At 54.6% G+C, this 22553-nt stretch overlaps 1 protein-coding gene across 1 annotated transcript; it reads right to left on the bottom strand.

Moving 5' to 3' along the window:
• Positions 1–2468: 2468 nt before the first annotated feature.
• RSPO1 (R-spondin 1) lies at positions 2469–11139 on the bottom strand. The gene is made up of 5 exons (XM_075173202.1): positions 10746–11139; positions 8345–8536; positions 6959–7108; positions 6330–6518; positions 2469–5514 (listed from the first exon to the last, which is right to left on the bottom strand). The coding sequence occupies exons 1-5, from the start codon at positions 10837–10839 to the stop codon at positions 5357–5359; spliced, it is 783 nt and encodes a 260-aa protein (XP_075029303.1). The 5' UTR covers positions 10840–11139; the 3' UTR covers positions 2469–5356.
• Between the last annotated feature and the right edge of the window lie 11414 nt (positions 11140–22553).

Raw genomic sequence — 22553 nt, 5'->3', positions numbered from 1 at the left:
ACTGGGGCTAGCGGTTAGTCTTTAACTTGCAGTATCTCTGTAGCTGTGGTTGTTTACTTGTGTATCTGATAACATACGAGTCAGATATTTTACTCTGCTAAAATAATTTTTTGTTGCTGTATGACTCACAAGCTTTTCATTTGCTATTGATGCATCCTCCCGTTTCAATTTTTAACTTTTTTTCTTCTTCTTTCTAACTTGGCTACAGTTAGCCCATACTGCGTACCAGACAGGACAGGGGGGTTAGTGATAGACGCCAGGCCTGCTGGATCTGCCAAACGGCCTCAGCTTCATTGACACGACCATTGCTGAAATGAAATCATTTCAAATTTTATGTGGCCTCTTCCTTGTCAAAATCCCAGTGAATGTGGTTGTGTGATGCCATCAGAATGACTCATTGCCATAATTACATATGTTCTAAGGGGTTATTCCCATTGTATTATTAAAAACTAGTGATGTTTGATTTTTGGCAGGGACTGTCTTCCTTGTATGATCTACAGATTTTGTCAATTAACTGAAGAAAAAATAGATTTCCAAGACTTCAGAACAAGACTGGACTTGTACTCAAAGCACTTTTTCAGTGTGGTATTGAGCTACTTTGTTTTATTTAATAGGATAAAGGCAACATCAGCCATCTTACTCTCCTTGCTGCAGTGATTCCCTGCAGAGCACAGGGACAGACGTGGGTTTCGTAGCTAGCCTTCAGCATCATCCCAAGCACCGCCAGAAGATACCGTAGATGGTTTATCACCACTGTAGTTTTCCCAACTCAGTTCCTCAGGAATAGGTTTTCAGCGATGTAGCTTTCAAGAGTGGGAGGCAGGACTCCTTGGCAAAAGGCTCCAGGTTTGATGGCTCCTTAACAGAAAAACCAAAAGTGATCCCAGATATCATCGCCCTGGATCTGGAGTTCCCAAAATGGCGACCGAAAGCAATAGGAGAAAGCTGGAGGGAGGAGAAAACTGAAGTCAAGCAAAAAAAAGCAAAAAGGTGAAAAAGGACTTTGAGAGCGCGGGCTGTGCCATGCCCAGCAGGATCGAGCCCTCGGAGTGAACATCGTGCTCCGTCCCGCGCAGTTCTCGCAGGCTTGCAGAGCCTTCTGCTTTACCCTTTGAACGTACGCCAGTGCTGCAGATCTTTCTCACGGGAATTACGTGTTTACTAGCAATCTGGAAGCTAAAGCATTTACATATAAATGTTTTGTGATTTGATTTTGATAGTCATGCAAAGTGACTTCTTTTCTGTAAAGCTGCACATACTGCATCGTGCATGTTAGCCTTGCGCGTTGCAGGATTTGACATGGCCTTTTGCAGGCCATTTCAGTGGTGAATGGCAGACGAGAGTCTAACCAGGCTTTGTTTGTGCTGTAAATAACAATATATTATCTACCTGATTGCCTCTTTTTTTCCTGCTAAGATCCTGCTGCTCTTCAAAAATCATGGAGATTCTGGCAAGCAGCTCCATCTAAACTATTGTTTGGCATTCAGTTGGGTATAATATATTATCATGTATATAAATGCCATCGGCGTGGTTTATTTATGGTGACTGATTAAATACAGCTGGTATTTCTGTAATTTTAATACTTTTTTTTTTAAACGTTATGCCTAACATCTCTCTCTGTGAAGACTATTGACTTAATAAAATCTGTAAATATATATAAAATACCCCTTTTAGTGTTCTCAGACAATGTAATCCAAATAACAGTATTAGGGATAACCTGTTTCACTGTCGCGCTCTATTTCCTTTAATCAAAGCTAAGATTTCTTCTGAGTGAGAAATCATTTTAACATAAACATGAACTAAAAAGTATATACATTGCCTCCATCTCCATGGGGGTAGAAAGCCGGTAAATTATTGTTTGAGGAGTATGTGTGCAGATATTTAACTTGACTGCAGCTGATGAAAAATAGAGATTTATATTACACAGAGAGGATAAGACTATAATACAACCAACCTGTGTTTGGTGAAATTTGTCTGCTTTACCTCCTAAATCTCGGCAAATGAGATAGAAATTAAACAGTTCCAAACCCACGACTGTAAGCTGTTAATATATTATTCCTTGCCCTTTGTTCCCCATTACATGGGATGAATTACCCAAAAGCTAAGTAAACTGCCTAGAAAGTGCAGATTTTGAGTAGAAGTCCAGTGAATAAACACCAGTTTGTTCAACAGTATAAATGAAGACATTTTCTATGCAAAGGAGTTTCTGGCAAAGGGTCTGTCTGCCTCTCTGTACATCCCGCAACTACTTCTCCAGTTCAGCAGCTGGGTGGTCAAAGTGCAGAACGTGAATACGCGCCGAAGCCGGGGCAGCAACGTTCCCGTGCCGTGATCCGTACAGGTACGTTTGGCTTCTGGGCGGCAGCAGGTAGACAGAAGTTCCTTAGGAGAGGCTCTCTCTTTCTAGACATTTTTGGTCAGTTGGGGTTTGACTCCAGTTTTGGTGAATAAAGCAAACAAAGCTTGTTCAGCAAACCCATTTATTTATTTATTTGTTTAAAGAAGCATATTTTACAGTGATGCCATGGAGAGAACACCACAACAGATTTTATTTGGTGGGCTGGAAGAGAGCGTTCGTGTGCATGTGAGTTGAGATGACATCAACCTACCTAAGGAAATCTGCGGCTTGGACTGTTGAGCTCAGCGTGCAAATCACGTTGGTCAAAGGCAAAATGTTTCTAAATTCATAAATGAACCAGCTCTCTGGGAGTGGGAATAAGCACAATTCTCGAGCTGATTAAAAAAGGAAAAGAAGTTTGATTTGTTTTTTGTATTTTCCTCCTCATTTTTCTAAAACAATTTAATTTTAAAATCACCCATACTGAAATATCTTGGATTTTATTAATACACATTTTAAACTTTCCTTTGCCTTGCTCCCTTTTTCTTCCCATTTTGCTATGAAAAAGGAAGAAAGAAGGGAAAAGGTTACAACAGAAAGAAGTTTGTCAGTTTTTCTAAAAAACTCTAGAAAGTTCTATAAAATAGGTTGTGTTGATTTATTATATGCAGTTTAGTTTTGAAATAGTTGTGCTAATATTGCCGTGAGTTACTGTAGGGAATCCAGTCAGTTAACAGAGCCTCCGCGTATAAAACCTTACTAATGCACTCTCGCTTCTCTCTAATCCTTGTTGAGAACTGGATTGAGATACTGCAGCAGGAGGGAGGAAGGAGTCGTTTATGAATTAGCAAGCTGAGGTTCGTGAAAGGGTTACTGATTATTGCTGCTAAAAAGCGGAAGGGAAAAATGGTTCTGCTTACATGCAACGCCATGGCACAAACAAAATACTTATCTCACAGGCTAGCTGAGGCTAGAGAATAAAGTGAGATCTGATCTTTCAGCTGGGAGGCTTTCAGGAATCGTCTGAACATGATCCATAAACAACTCAAAGGATGACTTTTAAGAACCTCTTTCTCTCTCTGCTGGTATGCTGGTCGTTTATCATTGTGCTGAAATGGAATCCCCTTTAAAAGATATAACGGCTTCTTGTTTACTTAAACGCAAAGTGGATGATGGGCTGAAAGGTTTTGCTGCCAGCAGAGATCTTGGTACAGCTCTGGAGCTGAAACAACTGTGCAGCTCCCACGTCCTGCACTGAGCCAAACCAGCCGCAAAGCGAACGGGGCGAAGGGAGAGTTTCGGTGTCCTCTGCTGGAGCCGAGTCCTCGGCGGGCGCTACGAACCGCTGGCTCTTCGCAGGAGAGGACCAGGACTGCCGGGCGCAGGCAGGCGGCCCGTCGGAGCGAGCCGGGGGCTCTCCCGCAGGCGTCCCCGCACACTCGCTGTCTCGCTCTGCCCTCCAAAACTGCAGAGCAGAGAAGGTGGTATGAAAGCAAGCGCAGCGGAGATTGCGTTCGCCAGATTTCGCTTTGGGGTGAGCTTTTCCCTGCCCATCACCTTACTGGGGGAGCTAGGAGCTTCAGCAGCACATCACTGATCTGCCCCGGGCACATCTCTGGGAGCCACAGCACCTCCCCTGGCTCCGTCCCTCAGGACCAGAGGGCCTTTGCTGAACTCTAGAGGAATTAAATGTCTGCACGTATTTGTATCGAGGAAGCACATTTTAAAATATAAGGGAAACTGAGCAGTATGCCACCTCGTGACGCTGCCGAGGGTACAGCTCTCCGTGCAGAGAAGGCAGCGTTCACGTGTGCGCTGCGTGGGTCTCACTAGGTCTCTGTCCCGCACGCTCCTCGTCCCGCTTCCTCTGCCCAGGTGTCGGCTCTGGCATAACAGGAGTGCTTGTGCTGAATCCAGGGAATTCCAGTCGCTGGCATGCAGACCAGTAGTTTCTACCAAAGTTAAGTTTGCTTCTCTTCTGCAGAGCCCGAGCTGTGCCTTCCCCCTCCCGCCTGCCTTCCCTCCTGCTACGCGCCCGGGTGGTGTCCGGGCGGATGGACGAGCGTGTCCCTAGCCCGGGATGGAGTCCCGCAGCTGTGACTGTACAAGTGGAGTCACAATGTTTCGGCAACCTGCGGTTTGTTGTAACCTCTCATTTTCTCAATCTGCTGCATGTTAACTGGATCCTTCAGTGGGAAATTCCTCAGGGGGCTCCGTGGAGCACAGCTGGGGTCCTGCGAGCGCAGGACGGCTGATTTGTGGCTGCAGTGCAGCTGGCAACATTTTCTGGGATTTTCTTAAAGCTTTGGTGAGTTTCCCTTCCACAAGTGAGTCTCTGTCCTGCGGAACACCAGCCTCCATAGGGGCCAAGGCATGAACCACACACTCAGGAAGCTGGTTGTCATTTTGTTTTTTGTTTTTTAATTTGAAATAACTCTTTGAAGCAGATTCAGGGCAGATACCACTGACCTCTTGCCACAAACGTTTAACATGTATTCGCAATGATAAAGTCATACAGCTTAAAACACAAAATAAAGGGTGAGGGGAAGAGAAAGAGGCCACTGCCTTTGTGTGAGTCCGGGTCCCAGGTAGGGGAGAGCAGCTGTGCGGGTCCAGTCTCGTCCCTCTGGTTGCAGCCGCGCTGTGCTGGGGCTACTGGCTGGTCTCGAGTTGAGGCCTTTGGTCATGAAGTCTCGCGTCTGGGTCCTTCGCTGACTTGTACTCCACCCCTTCTCCCCGCAGCATCCCCCGCGGAGCCCTGGGGAGGTGGGCTTCCCTCTGTGTGCGCTCCCACTCCTCTTCTCGGCAGCGTCCTTCCGCGGCCCTGGGTGGTGTGTGTGTGTGCAGCCTCCTTAAGTATTGTGTATGTGGTTTCTGTCGGGTCTGTGGGTCAGTCTGGGAGTATATGTCTGTCTTTCTGGACATGTGTACGTGTTGTGTAGCAGTGCTCTGATTCAATAAAGCTTTCATATACATAGCAGCAATGAAGTCTTGCCATCAGGTGACGTAAAGGGGCAGCTACTGGGCAGGGCTAGCGGACGTTGCAGGGACCGCGGCCCCTCTCTGTTTGCTCTTCCTCTTCTTGGTGCCAGACTTAGCGTCTTTGGTGTCTTTCCGATTTCTGTTCCCATTTGCATTATCTTGCTTTCCTTGCTCTTCCTTTTTCTTCCTTTTCCCTGCAGTAAAGCAAAGGGGCACCGTGAGGCTCTCCGGCAGAGCGAGCTGGCCCGTGGCCCGCTGCTGCCGGGGGTGGCCCCAAAGGGCCTGCGCCCCTCCCCAGGCACAGAGGTGCCCGAGAGCTGCCCTATCTGCCAGGCTGTGCTTTGCATTGTGAGCTGTTGCCTAAATATAAACAGGGAAGAAGGATCAAATCGGGATTTAGCTTTGTAATTGTCGGTCTCCAGCAGAAGTGTTAACACTTGCATTTCTCCGCGGCTGCATACCAAGCCCCTTAGCTAACTCACGCTGCTGTGTGCATCAGATACAGATCGTCCGTGTCTGCCTCCCCCTGCCCAGCCGTTTAATCCCTGTGGTGTTAGTCACTGCTCAGAACCGGTTTCCCTCAAAACACTCAACCCAGCTGCAATCCTTGGCCATCCCATAAGAGGATGACCAAACCATTCATCCTGAAGACACTCTAATTCCTGGGAAAAACACAGACTTGTGCATTCTGGTAGAGGAGAAGATGCCTCCCCTCTGCACAGCACACAGGCGTGCACCTTCGACTGCTCAGCTGCCTTGCTGCTCTCTGGCCAGGGAAGAAGCTAAAATATCTGAAAGCCCATGGGACATGTGGCAAGCTGTGCTGAGCATCACCCACCCAGGGGTCTGTGCCGGTTCTACCCAGGGGTCTTTCCAGCTGCTGTCACGTTGTGTTCCCTGTACCATAGAGGGGTAGTGCATTTATGATACTGGACAATTGGCTGGATACTTGTGCCTGACAAATAAAGGATGCTGGGGAGGGATGGTGAGATATTCCACGTCTGCTCACCTTCAGGGCACTGGTTCTTCTGCACGGTGCATCTCCGCACCTCCGTGGTGGCAGGGCACAGGGACACGTCTCCAGAGGGAGCCTGCAGAATCCGCCGCGTTCGGTCTTCGTTGCCCTTCTTGAAGCCACAGAGCTTCCTCTTCTTGGAGCAGGGCCCCCAGGGCCCCCACTCACTCATTTCACATTGTGCTGCCAGATAACAAGAGAGGCCAGCAGTAACTCTCGTTTCTCCATTGCTGCCTCAGGATGCCTCAGGACTTCCCGGAGCCCCTGCACACCATCGCACCTCTCCCCCACTGTAGGCTTGAAGGGTACGTGTGTTTCCCCAGCAGCTTCCTAAGTTTTCAAGGCACCCCTTTCCTTGCCGTACTGCACAAACTCTGAGTCACACTTCACAAACACGCGGCAGCAACGCTGGGGTGCTGCTCCCCGTCTAGGCTGGTTTCCAGAGGGCTCTGCCCTCCCAAGGGCTGGGGCTGGCCTGTACCGTCACCCGCTCGACACGGGTACGATGAGCCATCGTCTCCGAGGGGTTTGTTTTCTCACCTAAACCAAACTGTAGTAATACATGCCACTGGGCCCGACAGACGCACAAAAAGCTCAGTGAAAGGTGCCTGAGCATCACTTACCAGGACTGCTGCACTCCATGGTGCCGTTGGCAGCAGAGTAGCCTTCGGGGCATGTGACGTAACATCTCCCTTTGTGCAAATACAAACCTTCCTTACATTTTGTGCAAAAGTTTCGACTGAAACAGGACTCACAGTTCTCAATTTTGCATTCTGGGGAAAAAAACCACAAAGCCGTAATGTAGTCTGATGTGAGCAAAAGACTCAGGAAGCTCTTGACTGCTAACTGGAGTTCGTCCCTGGCTCCAAGGGGTCTGCCAACAGCCAGGGCGAGCCTCTGAACATGCTGCCAGGCCTGGTTGTGCTACTCGGATAGAAGTCAGTTTTCTTTACACTGTTCCCTGGTACAGGACAGAGCCACTGTGCTGCAGCTCTCATAGCCAGCAGCAGCCGCTGCCAGATCGAAATCAGGCAGGGTGGAAAAGGTTTGGGCTGGTTTTCAGCTTGAGCATCAGTCAGCCAAAGTGGGACAGTGCAAAGAATAAAGTCCCGTATCAACTGCTCCAGCTGCAGCTACAGTACAGGCTGCAAAGAAACAGAGTTAGATGGAAATCTGGCCATGAGGGTGGTTTGCATGAAAGTGCCAGGGAAGTGATTGCATTTTTCCATGTCCAGCTTCTTTCTGGTGCTCTGGCTGAAGGAGGCAGCCCCAGGCCAAGGATCTCATTCAGAGAGCTGCTTGGCTATGGTGAACGGGCAGAGGAGAGAAGAAAAGGTACTTGTGCGAGCAGTACCTTAAAAGCTGAAAGGATCTTTCTCTTCCTCCTTCCTCCCAAAGAAAGAGGGTGCCAGTCTGGCAGCCCGGGTAACAAAGCTTCCCAAATGTCCTGCAGGATGCCACGTCCACAGCGTACCTGGGCAGTGCTGAGCACGCTGCGACGGGGTAACCCAGCCCTGAAGGCTTTGCCAGTGGCCCTCTGCTCTAATGGACCACTGGTCCATTACCACCACCTGCCTGCAGCACAGAAAGACCCACAGAGGTTCTCGAAGACCAGGAAGGCCAAAACTCAAGTCAAAACCTGCAGGGAAGGGCTGATGTGGGGGCAGTGGATGCTTACCCGGCTTCCGAGGGCACTGTTCGGGCAGCATCCCACCCCAGTGGCTGGTCAAAGGGAAGGAGCATCTCAGCCTAGCTGCACGCTGCACCGGCTGCACAGTGCCGTGGCGGGGAAGCGCCTGGGCACCCAAGGTGTGTTAGGCAACATCGGCATAAATTATGGGGTTATTCCCTGGGTAGATCGCTGCCCTGCTCAGCACTGCCTTCTCCCCTTCGATACAGCCATAGCATCTCCTCTCCCCTGACCAGAGGCAGCTCAATCCCCTGCAAAGCACGGCAAAGCACTGCCACCCTCCTGTGTTTCGCCCTTTCTCTCCCACCCCCGTACTCACTGATGCACTTGTTCATGTCTGTATTGCGAAGGCCGAAGTATCCCAGTGGACAAGATGGTAGGCAAATCCCAATTTGCCGGATATCATTCCTCTCCAGAAGGATGAAGAGTTTGGGGGAACATCTCAGGCACCCATTGAACTCGGAGCACAGGTCGCAGCCTCTGGCACAGCCCTGACTCAGCTCGGTGCTAACTGGAAGAGCAAGAGAGAGGCAGCGGTCAGTGCCTGCCCGCACGGCCGGGCTCTGCACGCACCGGCTTCGGCCCCAGAACACCGGCACCACCGGCAGGAAGAGCAGGGACCCGGGGCAGCCCGAGGGCTGGGGTCCTGCTGCACTGACACGCTCGCTGTGGCTCCCAGCACCGCTCCGGCTGGGCGTCACGGCCCCGTGCCCAATGCCCACGGGCACCAGCACCGCACCAAGCACAGGCACGAGGGTCGTGACAGCGGCAGCAGTGAGGAGCAGGACCCAGAAACAGCCACCAACTCTCCAGAGTCCCAGTGCTGTCTCCCCACCACTTCCCTGTCCATCAGCCCTGCTGCCCGCGCCGGGCAGGCGCCCACGAGGGACACGTGCCGCGGTGGGCCAGTGCCTCCCTGCCACGTCCCCTCTTGGAGCTGGCGGTGCCGCCCCGCCGAGCTACGGGCACGCTGCAGGATGAGTGGGCACCAGAGCCGCGCGGTGCTGGGGCGAAACCGTCTGACTAATTCTGCGCTGTGCTTCAGGCCAGGCTGTGTCCCAAGCTAGATCTTGCTCTGACCCCACTTATGTTAACTATATCTGGCAGTGCAGGAGATTTCACTGCCCCCAAAATAGAGATGTGTTCTCAGCTCCTAAATTCAGTCCAAGAAAAATACTCAATCCCATGTCTTGAGAGTTTTCTGCTTTTAATTATCATATAAAATGCTGCTTGTTTTGAAACCAATAGCATTCTTTGCAGGCTAGAATGCAGGTTATTTTTATTAGTTTATTATGCAAGCAGTGTCCTTGTTTATAGAAAAGCTGTGTATTTAAAAATGTATTCTTTTAAATACTGTGTTTACTACACTTCAAAAGCAAGTGCGGAGCACCACAGTGTTCACATGCCAGACCGAGAGGTAAGAAAACTTTCCTCTCCCCCCTCAGTGACCCGAGAGCCTGGCAGCTCCCCTGCTGCCTGCCCCAGCCCCATCGCTGGGTCCGCGGGCACGGAGGCTGCCGCAGCCTCGGAAAATGAAACAGAAAGCAGACGGGGGTCCCCAGCCCTGCAGACCCTCAGTGCCTGGCTGCCAGGAGGGTTTACTGGGTCTGGACTGCGACCTCCCCTCGGCATTTTGGGCCCTGGCGCCCTGTATGCAGGGACCCCCAGGGGATCCAGCCCCATCCCTCCCGCAGCGCTGGACCGCGGAGCCAAGGTCTGCCTCCATGGCAAAGGTATAAACCAGGCCCTCGCTGGAAATTGCACTTTACAGCATTAGCCATGACATCAAGTTTTCCTTGTTCTCACAGGGCTCAGCAGTCCCAGTTTTAATATAAAATCATTTTTATATAATTTAATTTAAAACAGTTTTAATGTAAAACAGTTCTAAAACTAGCTTACATAAATGAGGGCAAACCCATGCGGCGGCTCTTGTGCCGATTCAGTCTGGTTGCCCTGCGTGAGCCCCAGGCTGGGACCAGCCAAGGACCGTCCGGGCTGGAGGGATTATTAAAACTCGTACTCCCCATGCACCTCGGCTCCCACCACGGCCCAGCTGCGCCACGGCCCGATGCATTCGTGCGTGGCCGCTGCCCGGGGCAGAGCCTGCCGGGGGGCTCCGGGCGGGCCGGGGTGGCCGCGGGGGAAGGACAGCAGCCTGCCAGCAGAGCAGCGCTGGGGAGGCGGATGGGGAGTGATGCACGGCTCCCTTCCCTCTCCTGCTCACTTCTCCCGGGAAGGCACCTGACGATAGAGGGGGACCCGGAGGCTGCTGGCCTCGGCGGGGCGCAGTGTGGGACGGGCACCGCTGCCTGCCTGCTCAGCGCCTGCGGGGGTGAAGGCGGGCAGGGGCCATGGCAGCCGAGGTGCTGTGGGAAGTGGGGAGGCTGACCCCGTCCTGCTCTGCAGAGCGAACTCCTCCGGCTGCGAGCGCTGCCGTGGGTGCCAGCTCACCCGAGGGCCGCAGCCCTGGCCGGTCCCTGCCCCGAGCCGCAGCCCGCGGGGCAGCTCCTCCCTGTCCCTGCCTGCGGCTCGGGGCTGTGGCAGGTCCAGCGGGATAGGGTAGTGCACATCTGTGCACAGGAGTGGGACTTGGGGAGCTCCGAGGGCTCGCGGGGCACCCCGAGGCTCTGCCCAGCTCTCTGTGTTGGTAAACACATTCACCATCTGCACGAACTGTACAGCATCACGAGAAGTAGAGAAGAAAAGCGTTTCATACATACTTCGTCTTTGTCTCTTGCCCTTCACCACTTTGCTGCTGCCTGTTAGATCCATCGAGCTTAGAAAAACCACCACCACAAACAGTCCAAGCTGCATAGTAACTCTCCAGCGCTGCAGCCCCTCCGTCGCAGGGTGGTCGGAGGAGCCCACTCCACAGCTGGGGATCTCTCTGCTGCCGCTAAAACGCCTCAGGCTGGATCAGAGCTGAGAGTCTGTGCACGAAGCCTGGTACGGGACCATATCCACAAACTACATCAGCAACAGCGAGTTTAGGTAGCAGGTAACATGGCTCTACCTTCATCCCCGTAAGGAGCGCAGGAGCTTGGCTCTAGTCCCATCTGGGGGCTCTGGCAGCGAGCGTTAGCTGCTTGCAGTTTCCAAGTGCACTCCCAGCAACTGCAAAGGAAGAGGAGAACAGATTAACTCGGTGGTCGACATCACTCCTGTAACGGCTGGGCTCAGCACTGCAGCGGGCAAGCGCGGAAGCCGTGGGGCGAAGTGGGGGAGCAGCGCGCAGGGGGTGCAGGCAGACGGCGTCACCCGGAGCGGCGCGGGGCGAGTCGCCCTCCAACCTCATCCACAAGTCACTGCGTTGCTTAATAACAGTTAGCACATGTAGAAACGCCTAACGCGGCTTTGCCATCTGCCGATGCTGCATACGGTTATAGCTGTAACTTGTTTAAAATAGTGCCAGTCCCCCTCGGCCGCCCCTCCTCGAGTAGCAGATGGCCTCTGCGGACTGCCAAGCACACAAGATGTTTCCCATCAAGTGGGCACCTCTGGGGCTGGTAGTCGAGCCGAGCAGAAAGCGAGCCTGCAGTCCCAAGCCGGAGACGGGGCTGTCTGGGGACAGGGCGGGATCGTTTCTGCTCGGAGGGAATTTCCAAACCTCCCAGCTCCCATTCCCCTGGAGCGGCAGGGAAGGGTCAGCGCTGCCTGCGCGGGCAGAGGCAGTGCCGAGCGGGGCCGAGCGCAGGAGCTGCTCTGCCCAGGGCTCGCTGGCTCTGCATGGCCCTGCCGGCAGAGGAAGCCCGGCGTTCAGCAGCAAGCACGGCTATAAGTGCTGCGCTGCCCTCGCCAAGCGGCAGCGGCAAGTTGCCCAACGTGCGCGGCAGGACAGGGCCACGAGACAGCAATGCCGGGAGGACAGGCCAGGCAACAAACCAATTGCTCTGCATGAACTTCTTGGAGAGCAAATAAAGCCCAGTACAGTGGGAAATTGCCGGATGGCAGCCCAGCGCACAGCGCTCCGGGCACAGCCAGCCCAGGAGCCGCTGCGTGCCCCATCCTCGCCCTGGAGCGTCAGAGACCTTGCTCCCGCCGGCTGCGCTACCCGACTCCAGGAGAGAGGCAGCACAGGCAGGGCTGCTGCAGAGCAGTGTGCTGCTCCCCCGGGAAATGGCCCAGGAGGTGGTTTGCCGTGTACCCTGCGGCTGGCACGCAGGACGGGCGACCTCCGGGCTGCACCGAGAGCTCTGGCACTGCCAGGCAGGGCCACACTCTTCTCTCTGCAGCTGGTAGAGCAAAACCCCGCTAACGGCTGCCATTGTGTGGGAATAAAGGCGACAACCTTCACTCTGTGAGGTCAAATGAAACAGAAAATAGTTTTAATCCCTTTATAATAACTGCGCAATCACCGATGCCCCACATGGCCAGTGGCGATGGTGTTGGAACGAAGCCCGGCTGCAGCCCGCGCACTGCCTGTGGGATGGACACGGGCCCCGGGCTGCCGCCCCCTTCCCGTGCCCACCGTGGAGTGGGGGACCTGCTGAGAGCCGCCGGCCGGAGCGGCTCCCCTGCCGCAACCCAGCTGTAGGGTGGTTACAGCTACAGCAGCAAAATACCAGAGCGAGCTGCCCACAGCAGCAGTAGCGGGCTGGCAGCATCTCGAGTCAGCTGCTGCAGGGAGATGTGACCCGGGTACTGCTGGGCCTTGTAGGAGCACGTGCCTTGACGCCGAGATGTGCCCCAGAGCGCGTACCTCACGGCAGCCTTGGCTCACCGCTGCCGTCATCCTCCTGCCCTGATGGCTTTGAACTTTTCACCGTGTCCCTGCTGCGACTCTGCCGAGCACTGCTGGGGCAGGAGCACAGCGCTCCCCATGTGCTTATCGTTACAGCCCACAGCTCATCCACAGGATTTTCAAATAAATAATTAGTCGCTTGTGTAAACACCAACTTGTTCTGCACTTCCAAGTCTGTTTGCTGCAAGCTGCTTTATAAACACTGTCAAGTGCTTAAGCTGGGCTGTTGGGAGTGTTTACCAGAGCAAAGAGCTGTGCAGAGAGGGGATCCCACCCCAGCCCCGCAGCCTCTCTCCGCACTGTGCTCACGTGCAGGGACCTGGGCATGGTGTGGGGCTCGCCTGCGCGGGGGTGAGGCAGCACAGGCAGCCAGGCGAGGAGGGACCCTCCGGATAGACAGCATGGCACAGCATGGTATGGCATGGCACGGCACAGGCAGAGGACCCTGGGGATGCTGGCTGGTGCGAGCGGGGCAGCATCAGTACAGCACGGTCCAAACTCTCCCCAAATTAATGCTGAGCGCCAGCTGTGCTGGAGGGAGCATGGTGCCGCTGCCCCGGTCTGGCTGTCCTTTGTTTTTAATTACAGCAGGTTTGCAGGTGAAGCGCGTTTGCAGGAAGTACACGCTGAACCCGCTCCGCGTCCTGCAGTGTTTACACAATACTCACAGTTTAGGCAAAGTCCCCTTGGTGCGGCGACAGCAGCAGGGATATTCTTAGGGAGCAAATGCAGCCCCAGCGTGCCAAGAGTCAGCATGAAACTTATGCCGCCGCCACATACCCCATCTCTCAGGGCTTGTTCAGTGCAAGGGCAGGGAACTGCCATGGGAAAGCTTGAGGCCACGAGCACAAACCAGACAAGCACACACTTCTTCCTCCTTGTTTCCTTGCTTTCTAGCCCAAAGAGAGCCTGGGCCTCCGGCCACAGCTGCCCACTCAGCACAGAAAAGCTATTGGCATCCTGGATGCTAAAAAGCCAGTGCCAAGGCGGGTCACTAGCACGATCCCCATGTTTCAAAACCTCCCTGCAAGACGCAGTGTCTGTGGTGTGCCCACCGGCAGAGGCTGCAGCAGAAGGGCTGGGCTTCCAGCTCTTCCCACCCTCACCTCAGGACACAAATTCTGATTCTTCCTGCTATTGCAGCCACCAGTCAAGCTCAGGTTGCTGCAAACAATTTCCAGTCTAAACATTAGGAGGATTTATGCCATTATCCCATCGAGAGGAAGAATTTGGGGTAACCTGAATTGCTCTGAATTCATTTATGGAGAGACCTGGCCCCTGCATCTGAGATGACAGTAAGCCTTGTTTGCAATTCAAGCAGGATAAATTGGTCCTTGGGAGCTCCAATACAAACCAGAAAATGTAAACCATCCAGATAATTTACCATTAGTCCTCCTACACACAAGGTGAGAAAGACCAACATTATATCCCCAGGATATTCGAGAGCTAATCCACAATAACTAAATTGCTGATATATTGCCTCTTGCTGAATGTATCAGGCTATCCGAAATGTAAACGGGCTCTCCAAAGGTTTACTGAGTCTGGGAGAGAAGGACCAGATGCTTGTGCGAGGGCTGGAGGCAGGACAAAGCCCGATTACAGCAGCAGCAGTAATGAACCCCTGGGAACTGCCAGGTCAGCTGCCAACAGCCGGCTGGACATCAGCTATGAGTGCAGGGGAATTTGGGTTTCCAGGTCCGGGAGCCGGATAGAGAATTTGAATTTCATCTTGGTAGTCTGCTTAGGGGGTGCAAATACGCAAGGAGAACAGGTTCCAGAAATGCCTTTGCCTGCAGGAAGAGTTGTGGTTTTGCAGGGGTTCACCCGGTTTGGTTTGGTCTCGGCAAACTCCCAGCCCCGTGCCTGGCAGGCTCGGCCATGGGGGACGGCACCCGGGACAAATCGCCCCGAGCCCTCCGCAGCCCCAGGGCAGGCAGAGTCCGGCTCCAGGGAGGTTGTTTATGGCAGCAGCCAGCTCCACACTGCCGGCAGATTCCCCAACCTGCCTTTGTGTAAATTTTCAATAGATTTTCAAGCCCGTCAAATAACGATAATGGCACCCAGATATCAGAGGCGCTGGGAGGGGAGCAAAAGGAGGAAGCGGAGGAGGAAACGAGAACGGGCTGCTAAGGAGAGCAGGGCCACACGCAAGGATGGGGTCCGTGGGGCATGCAGTGGTCCTCGATCCCGGCACAATGAGCTGCTGCCTGGCATCTGAGCCAGACAGAGCAGGGCTGCAGGGGGACAAATCCCAGCGGGTACTGGAGGGGAGATAAAGGAGACTATGCAGGGGTGGGAAGAGATGTGCTCCTGCAGACTGGCACTGGGGCCAGCCGTCCCCTCCAAGGGTGGCACAGCTCCCCGGCACCCACCAAAGCCCCCAGGCCAGTGTCAAGCAGCAGTAGGATGGGGCGATGCTGGCATGGCACCCTGCACCCTGCAGCCTGCATCAGGAGGCACTACTGCCACCATGAGCCCCCCGCACCCTCCCCAGTCTGGCCCTGTCCTGGAGAGCAGCCGAGCTGCTCTTGCAGCACGGCTGAACCTCAACAGGTGGAATATAGCCAGCAGCAGAGGAGGCATCTTTCAAACAAGCAGAAGCCCACACACGCGTTTATCTTGCTGCATGCCTTGCCCTCCCTTGGCAAAAGTCTCCGGCAGGCAAAGCTTCCCCAAGACATCTAAAGCTCGCAGCCCCAGGTGTGGCTGTGCGGCTCCCCAGCCCGGCAAGGGAGCAGAGCCAGCGGGCTCTGAAGCGCACATCTTCTCTCGCTGCCCTGGCGCCTGCCAGGAGACGCGGGTGTCAGGAACCAGCCCCGGGGAGGCGGGTGCTGGCAGGCGTGCGGAGCGGGAGCCTCATCCAGGCACGGTCAGAGACTATCACCAGAGCCGGCCTCGGCAGGCAGCAGCAAGGGAGAGGGGCAAAGAGGTGAGCACCCAAGAGTTGCTCTGTGCCGGCTGCCTGCCCCGTGCTGGCTGCACGGCTGCCTCAGCACAAAAACCCTCCGGGCAGGAGGCAGAGGCAGTGGGTGAGGGCTGCACAGGCGCTGCAAGCTGGGGTGCTCTAGGAGCAGCAATACCAAACACCCCGTCTGCCTGGGCACCCCAGGCAGCTCGTTCAGCCCTGCGGCACCGTTATTTCTATTTTACAGGCACATAGAGATGTGCCCATGGTGCTGGTGCTCCCCGAACCCGATGTCTCTGCTCTGCCTGCACCACCCTGCCTGCACTGGGTGACTGCCCGTGGCCGGAGCTCCCTCCCTGCTCTGCCAGCCCCGCAGCGGGAGGAAGGCAGCGCGGCGCCGCAGATAGCGGGTTTGAGGGCCCTCATTCTCTTTGGGAAAGTCTTTCTCACTGTCTTTCCGAGGGGTGTTTCCCTGTCGGCAAGGCAGAGACAGTGCTAATGCTACATGAGCAGCGCTTGAAACCCTCCACGGAAGAAGGTCCCACGCATGCACGCCTCGGTCATCGCAATTGCCACAGGGTGTCTCACGTGCCTCCAGCCAGCAAACATCTCTGCACATGCACATGCAGAGCCACTTTGTTCTGCTTAATCCTTGAAGCAATAAAAGAAGGCTGCATTAAGTCAAATTTCCGAACCAGAAGGTCTTCATTTGATATTATATCCGAGTGCCAAGTTCTGCAAAATCCCTAACCCATAAACTTCACTGAAAAAATAAAATAATAAAAACCAATCTGGCAGCAGAATTCTCCACAGCATTGTTGAGGTCTGACTCCTTCCACCAGCTTCTGCACTGCATTCCCCGGATCTGCGGAGCCGTGCTGTGACCCGCTGATGGGGAATACGCCGAGGAGAGGCTCCTGCCTGCGGCCGCCCCTCTGCCCCAGCCTGGCGGCGGGGGGTCGCTCCGGGGCTCTGCCGCAGCAGCACCCCAGCCTCCCCGCCGGCTCCGGCCCCCCGCTCCACTCAGCGCCAGCTCCTCGCCCGCCTTGTGCAGTGCCCAGCACAGTAGCTGCTCCAAGTAATGCTGTGATTAATAGTGCCACAGGCCTCTCTCTGGGAGCGCTTGTGCTTCAGAATTGTAAAACATCAGGAAATTTTTTACTGGGGGATTTCCATTACCCTCTTGCTAGCGCAGAGAGGCGGCATGCTGGTGTGGAGAAGAAGGAAGCAGAGAAGCCCTGAAGCAGGCTGCAGCCTCAGTGTATGCTGCTTCTCCACAAAAACAGAGCAGCATCTGAAAATGCCCTGGAGTCGTCCCGGCAGGCACAGCTCCAGTACCACAGACCGGGAAGCTGCCTGGGGATTTACCTGCAGTCACTGAAAAAGCAAACCTATTTCTATTAGGTACAACTTCAGATAGGTTTAAGCCTCCTATAGTTCAATAACTCACTTACCGAATGTCAACCAGGGACAAAATGCACTAGAACAGCAGCAACCAAAGCAAATTTCAGACCAGGAATTGCAAAACCATCCGTTTCAGAGTAACCCAGACCAGGGCACTGAAAACCTCACTCTTCCATCAAAAGGGCTCCTCAACAACTCTAAAGGCCCTATTGCCATGCAGGGACATGCTCAGCAGATTCCCCGGGAGGTGCAGGGTGGATAGACACCATGTTAGCGTACAGCCCTCACTCCTGGAGACCCTGAGTGTGCAGGGAGCAGGGAGGTCTAATGCAAAACGGGAAGCACAGCCCCGGCTGCTAAGGCTCTCGTCTTACAAGAGTGTGCACTTGTTCAGCTCAATACCCAATTTCCCTCTTATTTCAGTGTAAATGTGTCCAAAAAAGGGCTTACAGCAACTGACTCTGAATGCAGGCTTTTTAAAAGCAAATTTCCAGGTTGAGTCACAACCTGCTGTGCTAATCAACTTCTCCAGGCAAAAGCAGAGACGAAGCCTGGGGCAAAGACCCTAAACAGCACCTGGGGCTTTCTGCTTGGCCATGTGCAAAGGAAGCATGTGCCAAGTGTGAGCTTCCTGCCGGGATTCCCGGTGCGCTGGCTCTCCCACCGGAATGTCACTGCCTGGGAAACCTGGGCTCTGCAGAGCCAGAAGCAGCACCGATTTCAGCAGCAGCAGAAAACACAACTAGGAAAAATAACCAGCAGCCTCAGCTGTGGGCATCGGGCAGGACAGGACGTTGGGTTGGTGGGAGGGAGCGAGCAGGGCAGCCTGAGCTTTCTCCAGACCAGCCATTGCTGCAAGCCCGGCACAGGCACAGGTGAGTTCTGCCTTTTTGAGGGCTGACAGCAACCTGCACTGCCAGGACAGGGGGACCCAGCTCTGAGCTCTGCAGAGCCTGGCATCGCTCGGGGTGGTTTGCAACGAAGGACATCCTGCAGCCGGCCCACGCCACCTGACTGCACACAAGCATGTGGGGAAGCTGCAACCCCAGAGGATCATCCTCGGAGGCAGGTTGTTGGTGGATACAGCTGGAAGGCTGTCTCTCTGTTTGCCAGGGTCTCAGGCAAAGACGGGCACTTGCGTCCCGAGGGAGACGACAGGTCACCCTCGCACAGCCCCGGGGAAGGTGTCTCTGCCAGCTGGTCCCTGCCTCTCCCAGCTGCGTGGTCCCCGCTTTCCCACGCTGGGGCCATCCCCACAGGCCAGGGGAGGCTGACCTGCCCCCAGCTCTGGCGTTTGCTGCAGTCTCGTGGCCCTGTAGAGCAGGCAGAGAAGTGCTCTGCCAGCTCAGGTCTAGCTCAGGTGATGGAAACGTGGCGTTTGTGCTCTGCTCTGCTGCTGCCTGCACATGCCGCATGGCCAGCTTGTTTCAGCTGTGCTCAGGGGGTCACATCCGTGCCCCTGCGGCCCCGGCTCGCTCCCTGCCGTGTCCCTCAGGGTGGTGCTGCTGCTCTCGCAGAGGCTGCGCCGGGGCCAGGGAGCTGATCCAGCTGAAACGAGCCTTTTTTCCAGGGTGGTTTCCAGGCATGTCACAGCGCCGGCGTTCCCAGGCCTGTGGTGCTGCTGCCATCCTCCCACCCAGCCTCTGCAGCCCTGGCCCCGCAGCGGGGATGAGGTGATCGGGCAGTCAGGAGCTCACATGCTCCAGGGTCACGGATGGACTTCGGACAAAATAATTCAAACTGGAGAACGCTCCAGGCAGATGTTTCACTGCAAGTACTGGGTCCCTGCAGGATCTTAGCATAAACCTGGCCACCACAAACAGCACTGTAAGCACTGCCCCAAGTTCACGGACCTTCAGGTAACAGGATTGTTTGCACTGGTATCCGCCGACCCTTGTGCAGGGGAGCGAAGGCTCCATGCCTGCCACGCCGTGCAACATTTGCTTCTGCTGGTATTACCCTATTTTAATGCCTTTTAGTGTAAGACGCTCCTTCAAACCCAAACCACATCACCTGAACAGCCCCCATCTGTCTCCAGGGCCGTTCAAGGGAACGCACACGCCTGAGCCTACAAGAAACCCTAGCATCCAGGGGTGACCATTCTCCAGTCACCCGCACCCACGTCTCGCAGCACCCTGGCTCAGTTGGCGCGGAGGACCAGAAGGACGGAGGCTGAAACGTCACCGTGACCCGAGCTGTCGTTGGGGAGCCGCGTCCCTGCCTGGCTGCGGGAGCGTGCTGCAGCGAGCCCCGAGCCCTCGCTAACCCACAGGCTCGGCAGCCCAGCACCGAGATCCAGCAGCACTTCCCCTGCACATCAGCATGGGGTGTGAACACAGACGTCTAATTATTACCATGATCGCTGTTAACCATTTCCCCACTGATCCCCCATCAGAAAACCCAGGGAGTACGTACTTACCCCGCGGTGTCCGGGTGCTTGCCGTGCCCCCATGGGTGCCGTCCTTTGCAGGAGGCTGGGTTAGGTGCAGCCACGACAATATTGAGACAGCAACTGCTTAACTGCCTCGTACCCTCATTGCTCAGCTCGGGCACGCTCCCGTCTCTGGAAGTCAGTGGGAAAGCAGGCAGGGCACTGCAGCCCGCTGCACAGCACTCAGCGTCTGCGCTGCGGCCGGCGGGACCCTGGGGCTGGTCCAGTATCAGCAACGAGCTCCAGCGAACTGATCAATATTGCAACTAGCTCTCCATGTCCCCTTCCTGGGTCTGGGAAGGTAAAACAGTGGCAGGGGACAGCGTGCAGCAGCCCAGCTTCCCTGCAAAGCCCCACGCACCTTGGGGGTGGGGGAGACGGGGATCCCAACAGATCGTGCTGTGATTTCTCACAGCTTTCATTGTCTGAACTCATTATCCACATTGCACAAGGCAAACCCGCAAGTCGGATGCTGACAAGGCTTGCGTTCCTCATTAGCAGCCCACATTGCAAAAGCTTCATCTAAACAAACATGCATTCTGAAACCCTTACCTCTGACTTGTCACTCCCTCATCACTGCTGAAAAGACTCTACCGGTTTCTCAGTTTTAAAATACTACAAGACCAACTACAAAAATCCTCGGTTCCTCCAGAGAAAGTTACATGCACGTTTCTGTCAAAAAAAATGAAAAATATATTCATGGCGAGTTCATGGAGAAGTCTGGTGCATTTGGGTCTGGGTATTTTGTTCACTTGTTTTTTAAAGCAGGTTTCTAACAGCTTCCCAGGTTTTGCGCAGAGAAACAAACCCTTCTGTGATGTGCAGGATTTCAGCTCGTAAAGATCGCCCAGGCTAGTTCATACTCCATCAGCCCACGCTGCTCCCTGCGTATGCAAAGCAGAAAGTATGTGATCATATCAGAGCAATTTGCACATTAATAAATCCTGGTCTCAATGCCGTAGACTCCATCCCCATCCACCGGGTAGGGGCTTTTTATTATTATTATTACCAGAGTATCCAGCTTTGTAAAGGCATCTAGTGCAAACTCCTGCATGAGGGAATTCCACCCCACTAGTACCACCTCCTAAGACAATATCCAGCCAAAATATTGTGACTGTTGCAAAACCCGGACTGGAGCTCCACAAAGGACCTTCCAGCGTTGCATCCAGAGCCAACGGGGTCTCAGTAAATTACTGCAGAGTGACACTCCATCTAGTTGTCTTTGTAGTCTTTTTTATTTATGACAGTTAATTCCAAGTTATTACTAACATTTCAGTGGTAACTGGCATATGAAGTCATCAGCTGTCACAACTGCATCTGTTAATAAACATGTCAAATATTAAAAGCAGCTTATTATCCTCTGGAGGAGGGAAGGCACTAAGGCAAGGAGCTCAAAAGCTTGGTTATTGTTCGATCTCTGGCTGTGCAGCAGGAGGAAACGCTCACGCTCAGGAAAAGCGTGACTGCAGTGAGGCTGCGCTGGGATACCTGCCCTCCATCACACCTGAGCAGCCCAGGAGCTCTCCTCCCCGTGCCGTCGTCAGCTCCCCTTCCCTTCTCCGCCTTAACTGGGGTGGCCAGGAGGGATGCGGGACAGACCCTTGCCTCGTGCGGGTGCACAGGGGAACGTCGAGGCTCGGGCACCTTCCCTGAGATCCACCGTGCCTGGCGGGCCGGGCAGGATCCGGCCTGGGCAGCATCCGGCAACTCGCCCTCGCCAGCCTGCTGGCGTGCGATGCCATCCCGACCCAGCCGCGCCCGGCAGCGGGCAGCCCCACCTGCTTGTCCCCGACGGAGGAGGCAGAAGTGCCCCAGCCGCAGGGGAGCCTTGGGGAGGCGCAGGCGGCCCCCATCCCCTCTCATGCCCCTGCACAGGGGGCTCGGGGGGGGCACGTGCTGGACCCTGCACCAGTGTCTCTCTGTACAAGCCATAAATGGGAATCGGCGTCTGCCTGCTTCCCGAGTGGCTGTCGGTGTCATGTGCCAGCACAGCGGGTCCCCGTGCATGACCGACCCTCGTCCCCGACTCTCGCGGGGCTGATGCGATGCCTGTGCCCGTGGCTCCACCGAGAGCCCTGGTGCCTCGGTGGGTGGGCCCAGGGGCACGACTGTGTGGCAAGCCGCCTGCCAGCCCCTCAGCGCAGAGTGTCCCACAGACCCCCGCAGTCTCCTGGGGAGGGTTGTTGCTTCTCTTCGGTGCCCCCGAGAGCCCGGGGCAGTGCGGGCAGGTTGCACATTCTTGCTTTGCAGGGTCGGGGTCCACTTCCACCCAAGGGTGGGCTCAGGGGGACACAAGGTGTGGTGGGAGGGACGGCAACATCTGTCCATCCTCCCTTCCTTACCATTTAAGACCATCATCCTTAGCACATGAGGATGGAGTACGTCTTCTCTCTGCTTTGCTGAGCCACCCGCACTCTCGGCCTCTGCAGCTGGGGAGGAGGCTGCTGCTTCTTCAGGTTCCCTTTCCTGGGAATCCCAGACAGAAATCTTGCCCCTCTCTAAATGCTTTCTTTGTCCAATTTCCTCTGGCTTTCTCTGGCTGAAGGTAATTTGCAGGCTGTGCTTTTTGACGGGTGCTGCAAAAATCAATGGCAGCATCTTCTAAACTCTTTACACGAAGGTTATTTGGCCATAAAACAAGGTAGTCTCCTTAAATCCCAAACCAGCGACCTGCAATGGGCAGGAGTCAGGGAGCTGCAGAAGGAGATGCACTGAATGCTCCATCTTTACCTTCCCCCTTTTGTAGGTCAACTTCTCCAACCGTCTGAGCACGTTTCAGTATTTATTTTAGGTGTAAGATCCACTCAAGCAGGTGCCATAATTCTTCTGTAACGAGTAAAATTCTGTCTTAGCTTCCAAGCGTTCCTAGGGACATCACAGGACAACATGCTGATGGGTGAGACACCCATGCCAAGCAGGGTGACTCACTGTGCAGTGCTTAGCAAAAGTCTTGAAGCAATGAGGAGCAGCATTATCTTCACTTGATCCTCTGCAAGCTTGCAGGGCTCCTAGCTGGAAGTTGGAGGGCATAGGCTCTTCCAAAGGCT

The sequence above is a fragment of the Calonectris borealis genome, chromosome 25 (genome assembly GCF_964195595.1).
Source record: "Calonectris borealis chromosome 25, bCalBor7.hap1.2, whole genome shotgun sequence".
Classification (NCBI taxonomy): domain Eukaryota; kingdom Metazoa; phylum Chordata; class Aves; order Procellariiformes; family Procellariidae; genus Calonectris; species Calonectris borealis.
This window is presented reverse-complemented; position numbering and strand designations above follow the sequence as displayed.

Bases quoted from the DNA above. Each gene is read 5' to 3' on its own strand.
- RSPO1 (XM_075173202.1), bottom strand. From the start codon at position 10,839: ATGCAGCTTGGACTGTTTGTGGTGGTGGTTTTTCTAAGCTCGATGGAT. The intron at 7,109-8,344 runs GTGAGTACGGGG...TTTTTTCCCCAG, and splicing joins AGACATGAACAAGTGCATCA to AATGCAAAATTGAGAACTGT. The intron at 5,515-6,329 runs GTGAGCAGACGT...GCTTTACTGCAG, and splicing joins GAAGAACCAGTGCCCTGAAG to GGAAAAGGAAGAAAAAGGAA.